The 22,605-nt window shown below is 49.1% G+C and overlaps 1 protein-coding gene across 1 annotated transcript; it reads right to left on the bottom strand.

Moving 5' to 3' along the window:
- Positions 1-163: 163 nt before the first annotated feature.
- ddx52 (DEAD (Asp-Glu-Ala-Asp) box polypeptide 52) lies at positions 164-11,622 on the bottom strand. The gene is made up of 15 exons (XM_088616089.1): positions 11,483-11,622; positions 10,820-11,075; positions 9,868-10,001; positions 9,590-9,775; positions 8,828-8,971; positions 8,196-8,307; positions 7,430-7,502; positions 6,881-7,084; positions 5,995-6,085; positions 5,326-5,448; positions 4,324-4,474; positions 3,152-3,227; positions 2,572-2,643; positions 1,527-1,625; positions 164-659 (listed from the first exon to the last, which is right to left on the bottom strand). The coding sequence occupies exons 1-15, from the start codon at positions 11,567-11,569 to the stop codon at positions 584-586; spliced, it is 1,884 nt and encodes a 627-aa protein (XP_088472215.1). The 5' UTR covers positions 11,570-11,622; the 3' UTR covers positions 164-583.
- Positions 11,623-22,605: the final 10,983 nt, after the last annotated feature.

The following is a 22,605-nucleotide window of genomic DNA, read 5'->3' as shown; positions in this document are numbered from 1 at the left end:
GATAAGAGAGGGTCTTTAGGTTCTTGTAATCAGATACTGCAGAACCCTTACAGAAGAGAATACATTAGAACATGTTTAGCCTCAAGACTGATAGCCCTTGGCATTGCCCCCATCACACTGTGAAAAGTGAAATCACATTAATATACCGTGTATTTGCAAGGAATCGATTTTTTAAACGTTTATTGTCCAGACAACAAAAATAAATAGTTGATTTACTGTATAAACAAATGAATGAAATACAAATGTAGGAGAATCTTTAGTCTACAGAGGAATTGATGATCAACATGACATAACATGAATCCAGATTTCTAACCCCTCCAAGTTAGAAAGCAGCAAATTCAGCATTTGGTCAGACACTTGACTGCAATGGTACTACATGAGCTGAGCCAGAGGCACGCTGGTGTTCCGGCAGTCAGGAGATCACTCCAGTAGGACACAGACAGCCGGGCTCCTCCTAGCGTTTGGGAGCTGGAATTCAACACGGATGTAGAGTGAGCTGCAGTCACTTGTGCTGTTCGGCAGAAGCAGGACAGTTCAGAATGCATGTCTGTGTCCATCCCTCTGGGCGTGCTCTGCTCTGGTGTCAGTTGGCCGCTGTCTCTCCAGGGGCGCACTGTCCCGTCTCTGACTTCTTCTCCTTATCCGTCTTCCCAGACTTCCTGCCAAGATAACGGGAATGTTGAATAATAAGAGAGCTGCCGAGGCCTCAGCCACTGTGTTGTTCTTGTCCAGCACACGCAGATGTCTCTGCACGGCTGCAAGCTAAACGTTTCCCCAAGATGACTCGTTTCAACCGCAGCTCGAGTCAAAAACGAGTTTTCTGAACAGCTGTCCCCCTGCATCTGTGAAGAATCTGGTTCTGCTCAAACTTGTGTGACTCTAAGCATGCGTTGCAGGTGTCACTTTGTACCTGGCTCCTTACAGCAGACAATGCATGTACAAGGGGAAAACCTCAAACGCATTGGAAGGTAATACGGACACTTACCACTAGATTCTTCAATAGCTTCTATCCACAAGCAGTGAGACTGGCGAACACATTTAGCCATCCCCCTCGGACCACACCTACACCATCACCATCTACCTCATTGTAATTTATTTATTGTACGTCTCCAGTCATTGTTTATACGTCTGTATTGTTTACATTCAAACTGTCTGCATGTTTACTTGCACATTGTCTATTGTTTGTTTGTACATTGTCTTGATGCACTGTTTGCACTTTGTTTTGTTTTTTTTACACTTGTTTTACAATCGAGAGACTTTCTGTAAGTAAGAATTCCATTGTACCAGTACCGGTTACATATGGCAATAAAGTTCAAGTTCAAGTTCAAGTTCAAGGTTATATTCAAATGTAGAAAACCAAGCTCTGTTTTTGTACAAGTATAATACTGACTCAAACGTAGCTTGAGGAAACCTTCCTTGTGCTCTCCGACCCCATCTGCTTCACCGAAACGGCTCTGCTGCCTTGTACTGGGGTAGCAGGTGGAAACAGGAACCCCCGCGCTGGGGGTAAAGGGGCAAGTCCCTACCTTTTGCCCTTGCCGTGGCCTTTCTTCAGCAGGAACCGCGGGGCGGTGCGGATGGTGGCCCTCTTTGGTGGCTTCTTCAGCAGCCTCCTCCTCACCTTGCTGCAGGGGTGAAAAGAGCGCAGGTCAGAGCTCGCTCGCACAGCACAATCGCGCGTTCTCTCGCCACCGCCGCCAGAGATCCCATCAGGCAAGGCTGGGGGGAGCCTTAGGATAATCATGGCGGCTTTTTTGGGGGGGGCTTTGACAAGATTACTACAACTGGTGCTCCCCTCCACTCCACCCAAAACAAACTTCTCCTTGTAATACGTTATGGCCTTGATATCATCAGCAGCCATATCACGCTGCAGCAAAGCAGGTGTGAGCCTGGTCAGTACCTGGATGGGAGACTCCTGGGAACAACTAAGGTTCCTGCTGGAAGAGATATTAGAGGGGCCAGCAGGAGGCGCTCACCCTGTGGTCTGTGTGGGTCCTAATGCCCCAGTATAGTGAGGAGGACACTAGACTGTAAAAAGACCCCGTCCTTCGGATGAGACGTAACACCGAGGTCCTGACTCTCTGTGGTCATTAAAAATCCCAGGGCGTTTCTCGAAAAGAGTAGGGGTGTAACCCCGGCGTCCTGGCCAGATTTCTCATTGGCCTTTACCAATCATGACCTCCTAATAATCCCCATCTCTGAACTGGCTTCATCGCTCTTCTCCCCACTGAGAGCTGGTGTGTGGGGAGTGTACTGGTGCATCATCCAGGTGGGGCTCCACACTGGTGGTGGTGGAGGGGATCCCCATTACCTGTGAAGCGCTTTGAGTGGAGTGTCTAGAAAAGCGCTATATAAGTGTAAGCAATTATTATTATTATATAAAATGATACATAATAATAATAATAATAATAATGAACTGGTAATGCAACACAGCTCAAATCAAGAGCAAACAACTAGCAAACCTGCATTGCCCAGGACAGTGAAAGCAGCTCTAATAAGCTGTGTAAGGCAAGGACACTGCTTGTTGAGCCCTCGACAAGTCACTGAGGCGTGCTGTGCTGTCAGTCATACCTGTGCAACTTCTTGAATCCAATCATGTACTCAGGAACAGGGCACCCCGCCTGCTTGATAACACTGGCAACGCTGCAGAGCAGAGAGTTGAATTAACTAAAGGAAACCTACAGTGCATCTAAACATAGCCTGTTGCGTCCCAAGGTGCTCAGGGTCACATGCACCCTGGGGTGTCAGTCTTTTATCACAAAGAGAAGGGAAACGTTCAGGGAAATCTTTGATTTTAGATTCATAGTTCGGGCCACCATTTCCATCAAGGACTGAATTTTAATGGCGCCTTCTTGTTTCAAAACCAAAAAAAAACATCAAACACATCGGCTCCTGAGGGGCAGGTTCTGAAAGGCTCTCCAAGTTTCGCTTCCTGTGGAGATTTTCTGAAGCCCAGCAGGGCACCACGCCGCCCCCCTCGGGTGTCTCACAAAATGAGAGGAGAGAAGAAACGAAAAAAGTACTAAAAAAAAACCGGGGTAGAAACTCCTCAGCGGAAAGCTGCTCACAAGGTGTCTGGCTCTCGAGGAGACGGGCTGTGCTCGGGCAGCTCAGAAGCCCTCTGCTGTTGAGGTCGGCAGGCGGGGCCTACCTGCGCAACATGGGCTTGTCATCCTCTGTGAAGAAAGTGATGGACCTCCCCCGGTGTCCTGCTCTCCCAGTGCGGCCTGCACGCAGATTTAATAATTCATTTATAATTCCTTACACTTATATAGCGCTTTTCTGGACACTCCACTCAAAGCGCTTTACAGGTAATGGGGATCCCCTCCACCACCACCAGTGTGCAGCCCCACCTCGATAATGAAAAACTAAGGTTTTTCATTTTTTTTTAAATCAACGCGCGATTTTGCAGATGGAGACAGGGGACATCAACAGTGTGTCACCCATTAGTGAAACACTTCACAGTCCTGCCACAATGAAGCACTGATGCTTCCAATCTCCTTCTGGCATAAAGCCCAGTATTTGGCATCTGTTATTTGTCTGTAACACACCCTAGCTTAGATAGACAGACAAGACTTTATTGATCCCGAAGGGAAATTGAGGTGTTACAGCAGCCCAGGCCAAGACAAGCAAAAAACAGGACTAAAAATTAAGTACAGCAATACAAAATAAAATAGAGTTAGGTGTGTGCAAAATATGCTCACAGTATATTAATGCAGTGTCCAAAAAGTACATTAGTGCAACATGCTGTCCATAGATGAGCAGATGAAGGCTAGCAGTCCTAGCCTAGGGCAGTGTTATACACAAGCAATACTTCATGGTACTGCTAGGTGTGCACCTGCTACATGTTGTGCTTGTAATCGCAATACAAAATCTGTATATTGCAACAACAGGACTGCATTATGACATATATAACTAAGATCACACGTATCCCTGCTGCAGATTTACTCCTTATCTTTCTTGGGCACACGAGTTACTTGCAAGGGATTTCTTTGCTCATGGAGGTGTCTTATGCCGATTTTCCTATTGCACTCAGCATGCGACAGCAGGGATTCATTCTTGGAATCGGTGGCTTTATTTCAGACAGACATTCGCGCTGGCTTAACGACAAAAGAGTATCTGAGTAACCAGCTCACCCAGTGGTGTGCTACCTGTGTAGCTACCTGCTACCATGATTAGGAGGCCTTTTAAGGTCGTAAGAAGTTCAATTAAAGCCCAAAAGGGAATTAAACAGGAAGCTTAACTGGCACACGAGAATAAGAAAAACGCAGGCATGGTACAGTAAGAGAGAGACGGGGGTGTGGCACAGGGACCACAGCTCACCGATCCGGTGGATGTACTCCACCGCGCTGGCAGGGAAGTCGTAGTTGATCACCAGATTGACGCCTTTGAAGTCGATCCCTCTGGCCAGGAGCGCGGTGCAGATCAGCACCCAGATCTTCCCCGCCCGGAAGCTGCTGACCACATTGTCTCTCTGGGCACGATACAGAGAAACGGACATGAAGAACATGCTTCATTAAGGAAAAAAAAAAAAACACAATCGCCTGTTGGTTTCGTTGTACTTTTAGTCAACTGGATTTCCCCCATCTCAGCTCAGAGCTATAAACCTCCTAACTGCAAATGGGGGACAATGAGGAAGTGCTGGCAGAATCCGGGACCCGCCCACATGCAGGAGGCTCGGCACTGATTGGGTGGGGAGGCGTGTCCCTCGCTGATCGCCTGTCAGGCAGCAGGGGGCGCTGTGTCACTGAGAGGCCAGCTGTGCCGGGGGAATCCCGATCCCAGTCGACTCGTGATACGATTGAGGCTCGAACCCGGGACCCTTCAGTTCAACCTGCACTCCAGAGAGTGCCTTTACCCACGAGGCCCCTCAACCTGCTTTTCAACCACCTCACCAAAGCAACCATGGAGCCACACTACTGTCGCCATGCAGAATTCAATTTCAGTTTGTAGCAGGTCATGAAACTGAGGGGTTCGAGTTCCAAGGGCCACATGATTAAATAAGCACTTTACACTGCAGCAAGTGTAAAGTTAATCAGCTGCAGCACTGTTCACACAACAACTTCACTTTTTACATTGTAATCGCTTAATTTTGAACTACAACAAAAATATTAAATGGGTCACCGGCCAGGAAATTTGAACAATTTTCACATTATCCCTGGCATAACGAAGAGGGAGACAAATCAAAATCTGATGGCGTTTCCCAGCCGGTGACTGTCCCCGTGCCGATATGCACGTCTATTCGCACGTCTTTTAGCGTCCCCTTGGGTTTCACGGTTCTGGAGGCAGTTGTGTGCCCCCTGGGGACGGGGCGCGGGGGGATACCTGCTGCTGCGTGCGCTCGGCGTGGATGACGTCGACGTTGATGCCCTCGTAGACCAGCTCGTGGAAGAGCTCGCGGGCGCGCTCGATGGACTGCACGAACACCAGCACCGGCGGGTGGAAGCCCTGTCAGCCACAGGAAGAGAGCGTTGCTCAAGGCGTGGAGGGACAGGGCTCCAGAAAGGAAGAAAGCGAACGCCATACCCTGTCTGCGCCCGCGGGCACGGGTACTCACCAGGAGAGGGGGGGGGCACAGTTAAGAGACTGACAGGCACTGATTAAGGGGTGCTGCCCAGGTTTTTAACATGGCACTGGACAGAGCGCGTTCCACTGTCCAGCAGCTAAAGAAAAGCGTTTCTAACTGAGGGATCCCTGGTTCCAACACTGACCCAGCCACTCGCTTGCCATGAGGCACCCTGAAACTACCTTAACCTTTTTTCTCACGTGCCCTGTTACAAATGCCTCTGCAGCAGCTGTTCCTCCACTAACGTCTGACCTTCTAAACTGTGGATGAAGCAGCATCTAATAAAATCTACAGAATTCCCTCCAGACTCCTGTCACCTGTCCTAGCTGGGAGGAGTGCTCAGCGCAGAGAGTGAGAGAGAAGGAGAATGGCGTGCACTAACTCACGGGACATCACCTCCTGACCGGGCTCGGGTTGGGCTCTCTCACCTTCTTGACCAGATCCCTCATCGCCAGCAGCTTCCCGTTCTCCGTGCCCACGAACAGCAGCTCCTGCTCCACCGTCTCAGCGGCCGAATTCCTGGACACGGGGACAGAGGCAGATCAGCAGACCCGCTCCACACTCCCTGCTCACCGGGACATAGCATCCCGACGCTGGACTGGGGAAAACTCTCTGCTCTGAGATGGCATAGGACCGGGATAAAGTCTTGCACGCTGAGGCTACACTGAAGCAGGGATGGATCTAGCCAGTCGCTTTTAAATCAGACTCTGAGGTTAAGTGGCAAGGCTCTTCAGTTCAGTACTGCACCTAAGAAGTTAAATAATACTCTTCCTAAAACACGTTTACATTCCATTTAAGATCACTTTCACAATTTAGTGTATTAGGAATTTGTCTTTCCGCATACCCCAGCTTGCTCTCCATGAGACACACAGACAGGGAGAGAAGCTGGGGGTCAGAGCGCAGGGTCAGCCATTTATACGGCGCCTCAGGAGCAGTTGGGGTGAAGGGCCTTGCTCAGGGGCCCAGCGGAGTAGGATTCCTCTGCCGGCCGCGGGATACGAACCGGCAGCCTCCCAGCCACAGGCGCAGATCCTGAGCCACAGAGCCACCGATCCGCCAAAAGACCACATGGTCAGCAGCGATGCAAAAAATAAGTAACAGCACATAGGGAATTGTCATAGAAGGGCAGAGACAAGGGAGCTGGGGCTCTGAAACAAGCTGCCCAGTTATCCAGTTGACGCAGATACCCCGGCTTCTTTCAGGAAACACCTGGATAAGAGGGCCTTGGGTCAATGAGCTACTGCTAACCACCTAGATGGGCCACATGGCCTCCCTCTCATTTGGGACCTTCCAGTGCCCCAACGAGGCACGCACCTCTGGCCGATCGAGACGGACACCATGCTGTCCAGGTTCAGCTGGCACCACTGCTCCACGTCGGGGGCGAAGGTGGCGCTGAACATGGCCCTCCTGACCCGGGGGCAGGTGCAGGCCAGGAAGATCGTGGCCAGCTGGTCCCTGAAGCCCGTCTTGCCGTCCTCGAAGAGCTTGTCGGACTCGTCCACGACCAGCCACTCCACACTGCACCGCAAAACACAGGGACACTGAACGCAGGCGCCCCAGCATCTCCAAACCCGCCCAAGTTTAAAACCTACCCGAGTCGCTAGTGAGCCTGGGCTTAGCACTTCTTGCAGTGCCTTCTTCATGCAATCAAATGAAAAAGTACTTGTTTTTTTGTAGAAAAGTTTGCAGCAAAGGCACTCCTATTTAAGGTCCTCCTCTAATTTAGCAGTTTTAGTCGGAACCCTGGATCACATGGTTAGGCACCCCTTCGAAGACCCCCGAACTCTGCTGCGAGCCAGCAGCGCTACGTGATCATGAGGCTTGAAGACAACCAGTCAGCAGGGAGGGCACAGAGACACTCACTTGTCCAGGTCCACAGCCGGGGGGTCCTGCTGCAGGAGGTAAATCAGCCTGTTGGGAGTCGTCACCAGGATGTCTGGGTAAATAAAATCAAGTTGAAGACCAACAATCAAATCCATACTAAAAAGAATGGTTACAAACGTGAAAAGGCCATTCGGCACAAACACATGGCATTCTTCATTATCTTAACATCCATCCACTTTGTAACCACTTCCTCCAATCCAGGGTCAAGGGGGAGCCAGAGCCTATCCCAGCATGCAGTGGACAGAAGGCAGGTAACACCCTGGATGGGACGCCATTCCATCACAAGGCAGGCAGATACAAACACGTACACACACACAGTCACACCAGGGCCTGTTTCCCGGAAGCCAATTCACCTCAAGGCATGCCCCTGAATTGTGGGAGGAAACTGGAGCACCTGAAGGAAACCCACATGAACACGGGGAGAACATACAAACTCCACACCCCAGGTCTTGAATTGAAATCAGGGCCCCAGAATCAGTGAGACATCAATGCTAACCACTGGGCCACTGTGCCAACCTAAATGTCTTAACAGTTCCTCTCAATACCTTCAAGCTCTTAAAGCTGCACTGTTCTGGAAAACAGCAGATTAATCAGCTCGTCAATGAAACCTCTTGTGCATGACTGGGTCAGCACCCACCAAAATGGATTATGGAGCCAGCAGTCAAGTGACTGAGCCTGTGCAAAGAAACAAACACCCAGACTCTCCATGTGCTCCCCTGTGCTATAGCTCCCAAGCCAGGCTTACCGAATTTCTTGGCAGACTTGGGTCCAAATTTCTTGGCGGCATCAGCTCCTTTGTGGATCATGTGCACCCGGAAGCCCACTCCCTCGGACAGCTTGAGCAGCTCTCGGTGGGTCTGCCAGACACGGACACGCAAAACGCACTGAAACGTGCCCCACGACCCACACCGCCCAGGCCTGGACACAGGTCACTTACAGCCCAGGCCTGCTGGGAGCCCACTGTGGCGCTGCTCACCAGTACAGAGGCCCCCCCACTCAACACGGCAGGCAGCCAATTCAAAGTGCAGCCCAGTCTCAGAGTGCTGAGTGCTTGAAGCCGAAGGTGGCACTGAAATCACTGAATTGTTTTACAGCTCGTGCCTGACAGCTGGGTGAAGGGAATGGTTCAGGAATAATAAAACAAGAGAGAAGCAGACCTTAAGAAAACCATCAGGGAATGTGGGTTACACCTTGGGCTTGGAGTCGAGCCGCGAACGTGCCCTGTTGATGCACAGTACCCCCTTCATTTCAGAACTTCACTAGGGATACTGCAGCAGCTAATCAAAAGGCTGTACGAGCTGCAGGAAGTTACACAAAATGCCTTTTAAGAACTCACTCGGCGACAGCCGGGTGAACTAGTCAGGAGGCGACACTCACCTGGCTGGCCAGCTCTCTGGTGGGGGAGATGACGAGAGCCCGGAAGCCTTTGTTGACAGGCTTGCGCAGGTGGGCGAGGACAGGCAGGCAGAAGGCCACCGTCTTCCCGGAGCCCGTGGGCGCGCAGGCCAGGATCTCCCGGTTCTGCGGGACAGGAAACGGCAGGGCAGCTTCAAACAGAGGCGCGGACACGCGGCACCACACCGGCCCCTGCTCAGACACAGCCCTGAACACAAATCTCCCCTCTGAGCCAGGCTCAGTGTGCAAGCAGCAAAGATCCAGCCAGACTGGGGGATTGGGCTGGGCGGTGTGGTGTAGCACTGTGGCTGGGAGGTTGCCGGTTCGAATCCCGCAGCCAGCAGAGGAATCCTACTCCGCTGGGCCCCTGAGCAAGGCCCTTCACCCCAGCTGTCCCAGGGGCGCCGTGTAAATGGCTGTCCCTGCGCTCTGACCCCAAGCTTCTCTCTCCCTGTCTGTGTCTCATGGTATGCGAAAAGAACAATTCCTAATGCAAGAAATTGTATATGGCCAATAAAGTGATCTTATCTTATCTGTCTTGGCATTTGCAGTCTGGAAAGCGTTGCATTAAATGTTCCAAGTGGAAAAACAAAGAAAAAGTCATGAGAGCACAGAGAGAAATCATAGTGTGCAGCACAGGAAGGGCAGCGCAGATCAGAGCTGAAGTACCCCTGGATTACTGCCGGGGGAATGCAGTGTTATAGAGGGGGGAGCTGTACGCAGGACGGGGCGCAGAGAACTCACATGCAGCATGAGGGGGATGGCCTGCATCTGGATGGGGGTGGGCGTCTGGAACCCCGCCGCGCGGATGTTCTGGATGAGCCGCGGGTCGACCTGGTACTCCTCCGCCAGCTCCGCGAAGGTGGCGACGGGGTCGGGGACGTCGGTGCCGCGGACGTTGATCCGGTTCTGGTGCCGGAGGCGGTTGACCTGGAGCACAGAGCCCGACAGGCGCCCGGTGTATTTCACGTGTCTGAGACAGAGCCCGGGGCTGGTGAAAAGGTCAGCCGTCATCTCCTTACCTTCTCCTGGTGCAGGTGCTTTAACCTCTTCCAGGAGGGCTTGTCCTTCCTCTCCCCCAGAGAGTCCTCCGCCTTCTTGTCCAGCGCCGACGTCCACAGGATCCCCTCCGGCTGGCCGCTGGCAGCGCCCGCCCCTGTAGCAGGAGCCCAGACAGAGAAACCACGCTGAGACACCACCTGGTACGAACAGAGCCTCGGGCTGCAGGGCTACCTGACCGCAGGTCCTCAAGCCAGGCTTGAAACTACAGAACACCACGCCACCTGGAGATCTCCTGGACACACGAAGCTACCGGGCCCTCAGAAATCCAGAAATAACTCAAACCGCCCAGCAAGAGGGCAAACTTTCTCGCACATTATTTAAAGTAAAAAAAAAAAACATGCCCAAACCTTCCTAGAGAAAATGTCTACATTTTTAAAAAAATATTTAAAAATAGGAATAAAGCTACTATAGGAACAAGTAATAGGTTCATTCCATGCTGAAAAGAGAAGAAGGAAAACAACGTTTTGGCTGTGAGTAAGCTTACACCCAAAGAAGACTCCACAGCCAAAACGTTGCATTTTCCTTCTTCTCTTTTCAGCATGGAATAAACCTATCACTTGTTCCTTTGCAGCCTACGCATGCTGACGCAGCTCCCCACCTGAACTACACAAAGCTGCTATATTTAATAGTAGCTTTATGATTTCGACTGTTAAAAAGACTGAGGTGTTTATGTCCTCCTCTCACTTGTAAAACGCGTTTCTGTTCAGTACTATACCACCTTTATAGCACTAAACATACTACTATATTGACAGCAGCTATATCACCCTGCAGCTCCCAGCTGGCTGCCCACTGGAGCTCAGCGGGTGTGAGCCTGCCCAGTACCTGGATGGGGAAAAAACTAAGATCGCTGCTGGAAGAGATGTTAGCGGGACCAAGCTATACAAGTTAAAGGATTATGATTATTATTACTACCGGAGGTTTCACGTGCAGTCTTCTTTGCTGGCTTCTCAGCTCCTCTTTTCCTCTTCTTCGCGGGGAGACGCGAGCTCTCCGACTCCGAGTCCGAGCTCAGCTCCTCCTCCGCCCTCGTTGCTCTGCCTCGGGGGGGCACTGTGTCCGTCTTGGCCTCTCCGTTTCCTTGAGAGATACTGCTTTTGGGGCCGAAGAAGTCAATCCCGGCCGAGACGTCGGTGGAGCCCGTTCCACCGGTCTGCTGTCCCCTCGCCATCTGTATTTTACGGCCGACCATGACAAAAGTTAGTTGAAATATATCTGTACCCTGACGCAATGCATGCACCGATTGTGTTATGAGCTGTAGTATTTTGTAACAGCAACTTCTTAGAGCTACATTCAGCACTGCAACGCCAAACCACTCCATAGCAACATCTACACTGAACAAAGGTTACGTGTTCGGCAATTTGAGAACCTGCTGATACCATCTTGCCACAAGACGCATAAAGAATACCTAAAACTCCCTTTAGCAGTAAAGCTGTGCACGTTAACAGCACACAGGCGTGAGAAGTCACAGCAGCGTGTGCCATTGCTTAAGAAGTAATGTGTTATCCTACCATAATCCATAACGAACAACAAAACGCCTTACTGGCCTACAAATGCCTGCTATATTAGTATGCCTACCTTAAACCTCTCCGCATCTTTGCCGAACTTTTTGAAGTCAAACTTGGCCCCCGCTCCCAGCTTACGGAACAAGTCGTATGCATCCATTTTCACTCAGCCAGCATGGTCAGCTCCAACAGGCATTACCAATCGAGATACCGCATCTTGTAGGGGGTACATCTGGGTGTGATTAGTAAGCCTCTTAAAGACGTACACTGAAACGAACACAATTTCTAAACCAGTGATCATTTTCATGTTTAAAAACCCACCCATGTCACCCATCCCCATCAATTCCCAGTGAAATATGTGTTTTAATTAATCTGCATAAGGAAATATGGTGGTCATCATGATGATGATTATGATATATAATTATTTTATTTAAATAAATGTCGTCTTCCACGATCGTTTATAGGATTCATATACAATCTAGCGCCCGCGTAAGTATCTGTATTAGTATTAATTGTGCCACATATTATTAATTAATTTATTATTTTAAATTTGATATCAAATTGTCGTCGTGCTGTAGTAACAGTTACGCACAACAGAGGGCGTCAAGAGGCTACTTTAGAAACGACACTTGTTGACCGAAATCGGGATTCTCTTGAAGCTCCGAAAAAGAACAACCTATGAAAGTACCTGGCGTTGTTGGTGATGTAGTCAAAGAGAATTAAATTCGCGTTAAATGTCTCTCCCTGCTGCATAAACATGCTCTTCGTTTGTACAAAGAGCGAAAGCTGTTGTCACTCCGCAGGCTGCACGGCTGGGACAGGTTTGATTTCTCGGTCATGTAAGAAACCGAAATACAGAGAAAAGGAGATACCTTCCGAGACGGTATAGCAAGTCGGTGCTTGTGTGAGTTTACCCTGACTGTGACCTCGAGTTGTATTGACACAGTGCTGGGATTATAGGAATTGTTTCATTTGTTTGTCCTGTTGTGTCAGCCCGCGACACGGTGACAGATCCCAAGAATGTATTCGCTGCGGCGCGTGGAAGTACAGAAATACGGAACCGTGGGGATCCTGGCCGACTTTTCCAAGTTGTGTAGAGTAGAGGGAATGCACCGGAACAAGTAAAAGGTGTATTCCAAGCTGAAAAGAGCCTACTTCAGGTATGAAGGTCTGACACCTGAAGAAGGCTCCACAGCCGGAACGTTGCGTTTCTTTTCTTCTCTTTCTTCTGACGCAGCCGAAGGGAATACTGCATTGGTTCATAATTTGCCATTATTGAAAGTCAGAGCAGAGTGATGAAGCCAGTTCAGAGATGGGGATTATTAGGAGGCCATGACTGGTAAAGAGCAGGGGGGGGGGATTTGAGCAGGACACCGGGGTTACACCCCTACTCTTTTTGAGAAACACCCTGTGATTTTTAATGACCACAGAGAGTCAGGACCTCGGTTTTACGTCTCATCCAAAGGATGGCAACTTTATACAGTACAGTGTCCCCGTCACTATACTGGGGCATCAGGACCCACACAGACTGTGGGGTGAGAGCGCCCCCTGCTGGCCCCTTTAATATCTCTTCCAGCATCAACCGTAGTTCTTCCCGAGAGGTCCTCCATCCAGGTACTGACCAGGCTCACCTGCTGAGCTCCAGTGAGTTGTCAATTGTGAGCTGCAGGGTGATGTGGCTGTTAAATTGTTTTAAATAAAATGTGTCTATTATTCTTGTCATCATCATCGCCAGTGTTTTGGGGACCTACATGATTAATTATGCACCACCTGTATCAAAGTACTGGAGTACTGGTGCATATGCTCAAGTCAGCCAGTAATGAAGACAAAGCTGGAACCAGAAAGTGGTCCACTCCATCCCAAACAAGCACCAGGCCTCTGCAGGGAAAAGGCAGTTTTCCCGTTCCAGGTCAGCTCAGCACTTCTGGCCCACTGTGTGGCCCTGGGTGCACAGCCACTCAGGGTGTGGTTCGGGGGTGTCTGCAGGGGTTGGCACTCTGGAGTGGTTCTTTGTGCATCCCTCTGTCTGGCCAGAAAGATTTACAGCATGTCCCGGGACACCAAAGACCAGCCCCTTTCCTATCCATCACCTAGGCTGCTGATTCTGTCCCGGGACACTTCAGTAAAAGCATTGTGGGTTCCCCCACTAGACCCTTGAAATTTTGCCTACAGCATTGAGGACAGCATGAGCATGTGGGCACTCCTGGGCCAGCCTGTCATGTACAATACAAAGCTTCATGTCCCGTCTTTTAATCAAGGGCTATCACTACTATGCTACTATAGTATACATATATATATAGAAATTCAAAGTGTGCTTGATTCATCTCCCGGGAGCTGCTTTTAACTTATCTTCCACTTTGAGGTTCTGCTGCGACTTGAGAATGTCAGGAGATCATAGGAAATCATCATTGGTCTGAATCCAAGTTGGAATAACTAAGATGTTTGCATCCCTGAACTACAAACAAGGATTGTAAGTTAAACGTCACGGGTCAGAAACGGTTCAGGAGTCAGACATCTAATATACACAAAGATCTGTGCATGTATCAGCTTGAGCGCAATACCTTCCAGCTCTGATCTAGAATGGAAATATGTGTCATTCTAGCCACCAGCTAGTCAAATGAAAGTCTTAGTAATACTAAGGTATTACTGTGCAACAGGACTATTAAATACGCCCATCCAATCTGTTCTGGTACCTGGTATGTATAGGTGATACATAATTAATTTGGCATTTTGATCCTGCTAATTATTAATTAAATTCCTAAGAAGGCTCTGTGGGTTGAACCTAACTGTGGCTTTTAAAACTATTTGCACTCTGATCTCATGTTGGATACTTTAACAATTTCCCTGTCTTTAAAAGGTTATGAAAACACATTCCTCTTGTCTGTGGAGGTTTGGTATAATATGTGGCATTTTCAGATTTTCTATCCTGTTCATACATGCTTTACACAATGGCCTCAAAGTAATATTTTTGTATGTAAACATAAGATCCAAAACATCACTTAACATGATGCGCATGGACCTAAATATTCAAATTCAGAGCTCAGTGTGCTCTAAATTGAAGGTAAGCAAGCTTGATCTATCCATTATATTACATTGTAGTATTTCAGTCTGTCCACGAATACGACCACTTAATTTAATTTTAATTGGTTAATTGGCACAGCTGCTAAAAATCACTTAAGGATTGGCTGCAACAAAGACTGTAATAGAATATCTGCCCACCCCTGTGTTACTCTTATGCACTGTGCGCACTGCCAGGATACTAAGATTCACATTGTAGTTAAGGAGTAAAGCATCTGTATGTAATACCTGTGTTTGTTGCACCTCTATACATATATACCACACGTGGATAGATATATAACCATATATGTTGCTTTAAATTTTGGTGATACTAAATACCAAGTAAGCCCCAGGCTGGAAGTTGACTGAAAAGCCACTGTATGCTGGACCCCCCAGAGAAGCAGGCTTTGTAGCTGATGGTGGTGTCTGGTGAATATTAACCCTGTCCTACACAGGGCATTCCAGCACCATAAATCATTAACCCTCTCTGCACCACACTCTGTGACACTGATCCGTCAGGATGCCTTGGACAGCACATACAGTGCAGGGCACTCAGCCTTTGGCCTGAAACAGCAGCGAACAAAAAGGACTGACTAATTCCCATGCAGGAACAATTCCAGACAGCATCTCTGTCTTTCTGTTCTTCTTTTTGTCTTGCATCCTTCCAGTTAAGCTTCAGGTCGGAAACCATACATAACATGTTGCACATGTACGTCCATACATGCCTCAGATTTCCTCTGGAGCAGGACCTGCGCCGATGACAACAGACCATCGAACAGGCACCTCAGACAGCTCCTCAGGTGAGATCCGAGACCTCAGAGGCACTCAAGAGAAACTACACCACAATCACCCCAGTGCCTTTCTTTAACTTACAGATCGTGTTTAAACACCACGAGCACCATCCACAGGGCCTTCAAGAGGTATCAACAGGAGCAAAAGTGCTGGAGAGAAGCACTGGGAAGGAATCGGTTTTCAAAAGTATCTGCTAGAAGGAGGCAACAGATCAAACGCAATTCAGTGAGGAGCTACTGTAAGGTTATCCATAATAACCTAAAAAAAAACTTCACTTTTCCGCAACAGGAGCTAGCTTGGAATAACGATTCCGACACACCTGTAGTAACCCACAGAGTTCCTTTCGCAGATATTGAAAAGCGATTTTGAATCCCATTGATATTGAAAATGACTGCCGCCACACCATCTTCTACGCGGTACAATAGTCCCGGGTCTGTGGAATTGTATTGAAAGTGAGCAGCAAGACTGTCTCTGAGACACGACTGATCACCGTCGTACATCTTTGGCATTGTGTGATCTCCCTCTGTTATATTTTCGGATCACCCCTCCTTCCCCCAGAGCCCATCTCGCTCGCCAATTAGCCCAGCGGAGTGGCCTGGTGACCCCCGGCCCCTGCTGGGCTGCCCAATCCATTAACCCTTTGGAGCTCAGCTGGAGCTGATGTCGTGCCTATTCTCTGCAGGCTGGAGAACACACGGTGACATTCCCCCACGCATTTCCGCTTTCTGTCCCATTGTGTGCTCCCTCTGATCCCCGCCTGCTCCCGCTCGCTCCTCGCGCTGACCTCTTGCTCCTGCTGGTCAGGGGGAATGCCATCCCACCAGCTCGCCCCACCCTCTGGCCAGCCCAGCCCAGGGCCAGGGGACACTTGCATCCACCCCAGCTGTGTTGCTGCTCAGGCTCTCAGACGGCATGCAGCATGTACAGTACAGTGCACGTATGACTATTATTACTAATTTCACTTAGCTGATGCCCTTCTCTAAGAGTGACTTCCAGTACAAATGTAGTTGTTGTTGGGGCGGTGCAGTGGCTCTGTGGCTCAGGGTCTGCGCCTGTGGCTGGAAGGTTGCCGGTTGAATCCCGTGGCCGGCAGAGCAAGGCCCTTCACCCCAACTGCTCCAGGGGTGCTGTATAAATGGCTGACCCTGCGCTCTGACCCCCAGCTTCTCTCCCTGTCTGTGTGTCTCATGGAGAGCAAGTTGGGGTACGCGAAAAGACAAATTCCTAATACAAGAAATTGTATATGGTAGTGATCTTATCTTGTACTGGAAGTATAAGAAACAATCGTGCTGGTCCAATAAGGTAAAAATTAAAGCAATAACTGAAATGCCAGTTCACTAGGTATAACAACACCCAAGAATCAAGAGTACTGAAAGGATTGTGGGGTGTTTTAGTCAAACTTTTGGCTTAACTCACTTGGCTGAGGGCCGACCTCCTGGCCAGAGGACGAGGAGGCTGGGACCCCCCTGCAGAGTAAGGGGTGACCCAGGGGCAGCTGCAGAGGGGGAGGTGGGGTGGAGGTGGGGTGCACAAAGACGTGTGCGAGGGAGAGAAGGGGGTCCCGTCCAGTATTTATAGTGGAAATGACGTCAGAGGTGATTACTGACAGCTGAGCCCGATTGAACTTGGCTGTTGTCAGCCCCCCCCGAACGCTCGTTACAAACTCCATTAAGGCACAGACTGGAAGAGTAACGCAGGTGCTGCACAAACAAAATGAAACAGCAGGAATTAAAACCGACAGCGCACTGACAGCGTGGATACAGAGCAGTAATGTCAACACCCTGTAGGTGTTGTAGCTCATGTTTGCAGTGAATAAGTGCAATTAGCGAGGTCCATTACCGGCCTGAAAATTAGAAACATTAGTGCAACACAGCGTGAGGGTTTCTGAAGGGCGCAGTTAAGAGCTGACAGGTCACACGGGTGCTGTCCTGGGCAGTTGTTGAAAGGTGGTCAGCAGCCGAGAGGCTCGGATTTCTGTGGGCAGTTCAATCCCCCCACAGTCTAGAGATAAGAAACTCGAGACAGGAGCAGAGGGGCTCAAAACAACAATAAGTGAGAACTAGGGTTGGGAATCAGATGAGCGTGGAAACAGGGAGACAGAAGAGGGCCTGAAAATGAGGTACTGTAGCAGCGAACAATGAGAAAACTGGGGAAGAAGCTGATTAGATCTGATATTTCACAGTATTTAAACGCAGACCTGTCTGATCACCCAGACTGCAACCAGTGCTCTAAATCAGCTCCTCCTGACTCTGGGGCCCAGGACATTGGTGATACTCACATGGAGATGCACTGTACATTAATACAAGAGCTCTCTCCAGATCACAGAATGCAGAGCAGTGAAACGGGCTCGGCAGATTACATTATCCTGCTGCCGGGACACGGTCTTGAAGAAAACAGTGTTGCACAGTGAGCTGGAATAAAGCAGCAACAGGGACCTACTGTAACCTCCTTCCTGCTCACACAAAGGACAACAAACCTAGCATAATGCTTCAACTCTGTCTCAGAGAGCTCCCTGAAGGGGGATTTGTCACTTTCAGCTTCTAAATCGAAATCCTAAGACCGAATGCCATTTGTTTTTGGAGAGGGGAGAGAAAGTACAAAGACGAGCACAGTTGCCAAGTGGCGCGCGAGAGCACCACCCTGAGCTTCCCCGCCTGTCCGAGACTCTCGGAATACATTCCCTGCGGGAATGGTCACAGAAAACTGTGCCCTTCCCCTTCTCTTTCCCACTCTCTCTCTCCCGGCTCTGTGCTCGGCCCCCCCGACTCTATTATCAGAGCAGCTCCTTATTGTCAACAGCGCAGGACTGGGGGACAATGCCGCACCAGTCATTAACCTGAGTTCACAGCGCTGGGATCCCCCTGTCAGCAGTGACAAACGAGGAGAGAGTGAGAGAGCGCCCAGCCAAGAATGCAGGTGCATTTGTTTAACAATGGCCGATGGGTCAAATCCAGATAAATGAAGAGGGACAAAAACAAGTGGGGAAAAGATACCGAGAAACATCAAAGCAATCACTTTCCTCCACGCTGCCTAGGCCTCGGACAGGAACTGCAGGGATTCGTCTTGGGATCTAGCGGAGAGGGTTATAGATGAGACCCATCCGGTAGTTAACTGAACCAAAGATCTCATCCAGCCTTTTCCTGAAAGAATCTGCTGTGTCTTTCTCAATAGCACGACTGGGGAATCTTGTTCCACACCTTTCATTTATAACGTATGCTCTTCCCCTATATCATCCACACTCTGTGTAAAGACCTGTCCTCCTGGTAATGGTTTTTAAATGCACTCCCTCATACTGCAGTTCCCAGTTGTCTCCTCTAAATCTAAAATGCATGTCCACCCCTAACAGCCCTTTGCAGAGTGTTCTGATTATGGAAAGATGTGGCATCTGTAGATGTCATGTATGTTTCTATAGAGAACTGAGACAATTTTGTTCTAGAATCCAAGTTATTTTCTCAAGGGTATTAATGATATAGATCGATGGCTGTTCATCAGTCCTGTAAACCCTGCAGGGTGTCCAGTGAGACTAAGTATCATCGCTCTCAGCAGTGAAAAGTCTCTTCTGAGTAAGTAGATGGTGGAAGGGTCAGTTACAGAGAGCTATTACGCACAGCAGGGTCACACCTGGCAGTCCTGGATGCAGAGAGTTTGGACCAAATTCAGAACACTGGATTTTATGTTATAACATGCCTCTCATGTTATAATATGAAAATTAAAATTAACTGTCATTAAATAATTGTAAAGACATATTACATGTCACAAATCATAATAGTACTGTAAAATAATAAAAATAATTTTGCACTCCTGTTATGTGTACCTCTGTGCATAATCAAATACAGTATAAAATAGTTTCTCTGCATCCCACTGAAGCTGTTAAAAAGCTGTGCATTACTGCTCCCTTGAGCTGTAGACCCGATGCTACCTTTCCTATTTCTCCCTAAGGGCAGTGGTGAGATCTTGGCTCCCTGGGACAAAAATCAAAGAGCTGTTTGATAGTCAAACAGAACAACATATAGAATTACAAGGATTTACCCAGCAGGACTTCACCCCCACCGGATAGCTGCAGTACCTCAAGTCTACCACTCGAAGGAGCATGTGAGCACAGCTCCCTCCTGACCAAGCAATCTGGCAATCTCAGTTTAATTTCATATCTTCCATGCACCAATATGCACATCCCAAGAAAGTGTAGAAATATGTCCAACTCTGTCTACATTATGTTTGTATCTGTTCTGTGAACATTTACCCTGCCAGACGTGTGTCAATCTCAAGCCTGTTTAATGCACAAGGCCAAGCTACCAAACACTGATGTCAATTGGCTTCTGCTCAATTTTATGCTGGGTGTTTTACAGTGGTTTTATTATTTCTATGTCCATGTTGCTTATTTTAACGAGGTCAGGCTGCATAATTTGGAAACACATTTCCAAACTAGGACTGCAAAAGGACCAGACTCATTCACAGGTGTAGAACTTGATTTTATGAGCACAGTACTGCTCTGAAATGTTCTCCCGCAGATACCAGACCTGTGGAGGACCTGTGGAGGCTTTATCAAGCAGTGTCGGCCTCTGCCATTCTCCCTGCACTTTGGAAACTGCTCAAAAGGCAAACAGCCCCCCCCATTTTGTGTGTTCAGATCTGCATGCTGCCGTGGAGGGTTAAATTCAATCACATCAATGGCCGTCAATAAAAGGCTCTTGGTGTTGATGATTTGGGCATATCTCTGGGGTCGAGACAGGCCGGAGACAGCAAAGACAATGTCTTAATCAAAAGCCCAATAAACGCAATCTCCTGGGCCTGTTTGTGAGTATCAGAGATGTCTGCTGTGCTCCCAGGCTCCCTTCAAAGGCTCTGAGCCCAGGTCTGTTTGTACTCCTTGTTGTGACACAATGGCTGCCCCCCCACCACCTCCCTCCTGGTACCTGGATATCAGTAGCACTTCTCCTCTTTGACGTGCAACAATACTCAAAGAGCTTTGCCCTCTTGTATAAATAACAGGGCTAAAAATTTAATGGCACGTCCTGCACCTCGCACAGAAAACACAAATATGCAGGAAACACTTGCTCTGTTTTCAAGAGGAACAAAGCCCCAAGCAGGGAGGAGATCAAACTGTAGACAAATACAATTTTTTTTAGACTTAACGCCGATGCCGAGTTAATGTTCATCGCCGGAGCCTGCTGGCAAATTGTGCAGCTCCTGCACAAAACGACCCTGCCTTGAGCTCCTGGCAGAGAAGATCTGCAGCCAGCTGCGGTAAGGACAGGCCTGTCTGTGCAGGTGTGCATACAAGGTCAGAGGTCAGAGGTGAATGCCGGGTCACAAATTATTCAGGCTGGGCTGACTGGGTGTGTTGGTTACAGTTTTTGAATGGTTCTATCGTCAATGTTATGCATGCATTGATGCAACGTACTGTATGTATTTCTATATTCATACAGACTGTCCTTGGTCAGGTACATTGGTACCTACTGAATCTTGGCAAAGGGAAGGTGCACAAAGTACTAAATGCAGGTGTGCCAATAATTGTGACACGTGTTTCTGAGAATTTTTTTGAAAGGATTTTTTTTTCTTTGAATAATTTGACCTCACTGAAAGGTTAGATTTTTCTCACATTTTCAGTGCAAGATCAAGCTGACGGACAACAAAGAGACCATTTTTTTTCATAGCCTTTTTCGCTCATCTTTACCGAGGGTGCCACTAATCCTGGAGGGCACTGTACTTTTAAAACAAGGAAGCTACCGAGACAGGCAACCAAGCCTGTGGCTGGATGAGTGAATGAGGCAAATAACAGGTCAGGCGTGGAGTAGGAGCCCATGTGCACCCTGCTCCGTTCCAAAGGGCAAACTGGCCCCGACAGCCCAGAGGAAACATGGAATTGCACGAGAAGAGTTTCGGTTTTCATCTTTCTAGAAATCCGGCAGTGCTCTCCCTCTTCCTCCCTCCGTTAGTGTACACAGACTCCTGGGAAAAATATGTATCGCCTGATAATCTTATACAAACAAGCAGCCACTTCCTCCCCTTGAGAAGAGTTCAGCCCTGCCAGGTGAACTTTGCCTCTTCAACGACAGCAACGACATCTCGTCACAAACAAACGATATGCAAAATGTGCCTCGCGGCCATAACGGGCTGTGCAGAGAGCCGTTCTGCTCTGACCCCCCCGGCGGCAGTCTTTCCGAACAAGCCCAGCGCTCCCGTCCGAATTTCGGAAGCATTTTTTCTGCCGTCTGGTCTCGGCTGCTTGGATAAAACCTCCGCCGTCTCCACAGGCACAGCTCGACGGGCACCTGGTGAGCTCTCAGGGTGCTAAGGGGCTCCTGAGAACCAGGGATGTTATTCTGCGTGACCCAGCACGGAAAGTCAGGACGAGCCCCTGTGTGCGACACCTTGAATTGGTCAGTGCCTGCAGCTTCAGGAGGTCCTACATCCAGGGGGCTGAGCACCAGCAGGAATACAGCGCAGTCCCACTCGATTTCTCCTTTGTGCTTCTGTCTGTGTGAGAGGAGGGCTTGACCTCTGACCCCAGACTCACGTCACTCCCACCATTGCCACAACAAACCAGTCGAGGGCACAGACGTGTTGGTCAGTTCGCGAATCTGGCAGCTAATAAAGTTACTTCAGATGCAGCCTGCAGTATGACAGAGCCATGTGGACAGGCACTGAAGCACAGCTCGATTCTGCCATTTGCTTCATTTCTGCCCATGCAGCCATCTTCACGCCCAATCACAAATACCCCGTGTGTAAAACGACCCCTGAAATAAACTCAAAGAGTGTGTCTTTCAGGGCACGAGCGAACCATGAAGTCGACACAGGCCCTTCTCCGACGTCATTCGGACGAAGGCCCGGTTCCAGACAAGAGTAACCTTCCAGAAAAAGGACATGCCTCATTGGTCGGAAGCCGCTGCCAGCCATGATTGACAAGCCCTCCAGCCAGTAAGAACGCGAGGCTCCTCCCCTTCGCTCGTGTCTCACCTCAACACACTGACCGGCCGAAAAGTAGGGGTCATCAGCCCCAGCTTGCAGCTCTTTAGGCTTTCTTGTTTTCTGTAAATCAGAGTAGTTCTAGACCCAAGGGAGAGTTTGAGTAATGCTCTTTTGGACCGGTTTAATCGTTGAGCATTGGTCCTCAGCTGCTGAACCTTTAGGGACCTAGAAACAGTACAGAACTGTCTAGAACATTAGAAGATCTGTGCCTGGCTTTTCACGACAGGGCATCCCATCAGCACCTGGTCTACAACAACCCTACAGGCCAGACACTGGGATGCGTTGCTCAACTCTGGTCAGATAACTGCAAGGCTCTCTTGCTCCACACGTCATACCTCCCCTGCCCTTGGCCTACATGTGTCATGGCCCCCTCCAAAA

This window comes from Lepisosteus platostomus, chromosome 22, assembly GCF_059453375.1.
Source record: "Lepisosteus platostomus isolate fLepPlt1 chromosome 22, fLepPlt1.hap1, whole genome shotgun sequence".
Classification (NCBI taxonomy): domain Eukaryota; kingdom Metazoa; phylum Chordata; class Actinopteri; order Semionotiformes; family Lepisosteidae; genus Lepisosteus; species Lepisosteus platostomus.
This window is presented reverse-complemented; position numbering and strand designations above follow the sequence as displayed.

Excerpts from the sequence above, each read along its gene's own strand:
- ddx52 (XM_088616089.1), bottom strand. The coding sequence starts at position 11,569 with ATGGATGCATACGACTTGTTCCGTAAGCTGGGAGCGGGGGCCAAGTTT. Across the intron at positions 5,449-5,994 it reads TGAGGGATCTGGTCAAGAAG|GGCTTCCACCCGCCGGTGCT; the intron begins GTGAGAGAGCCC and ends TGTGGCTGACAG. Across the intron at positions 1,626-2,571 it reads GGATTCAAGAAGTTGCACAG|CAAGGTGAGGAGGAGGCTGC; the intron begins GTATGACTGACA and ends TCACCCCTGCAG.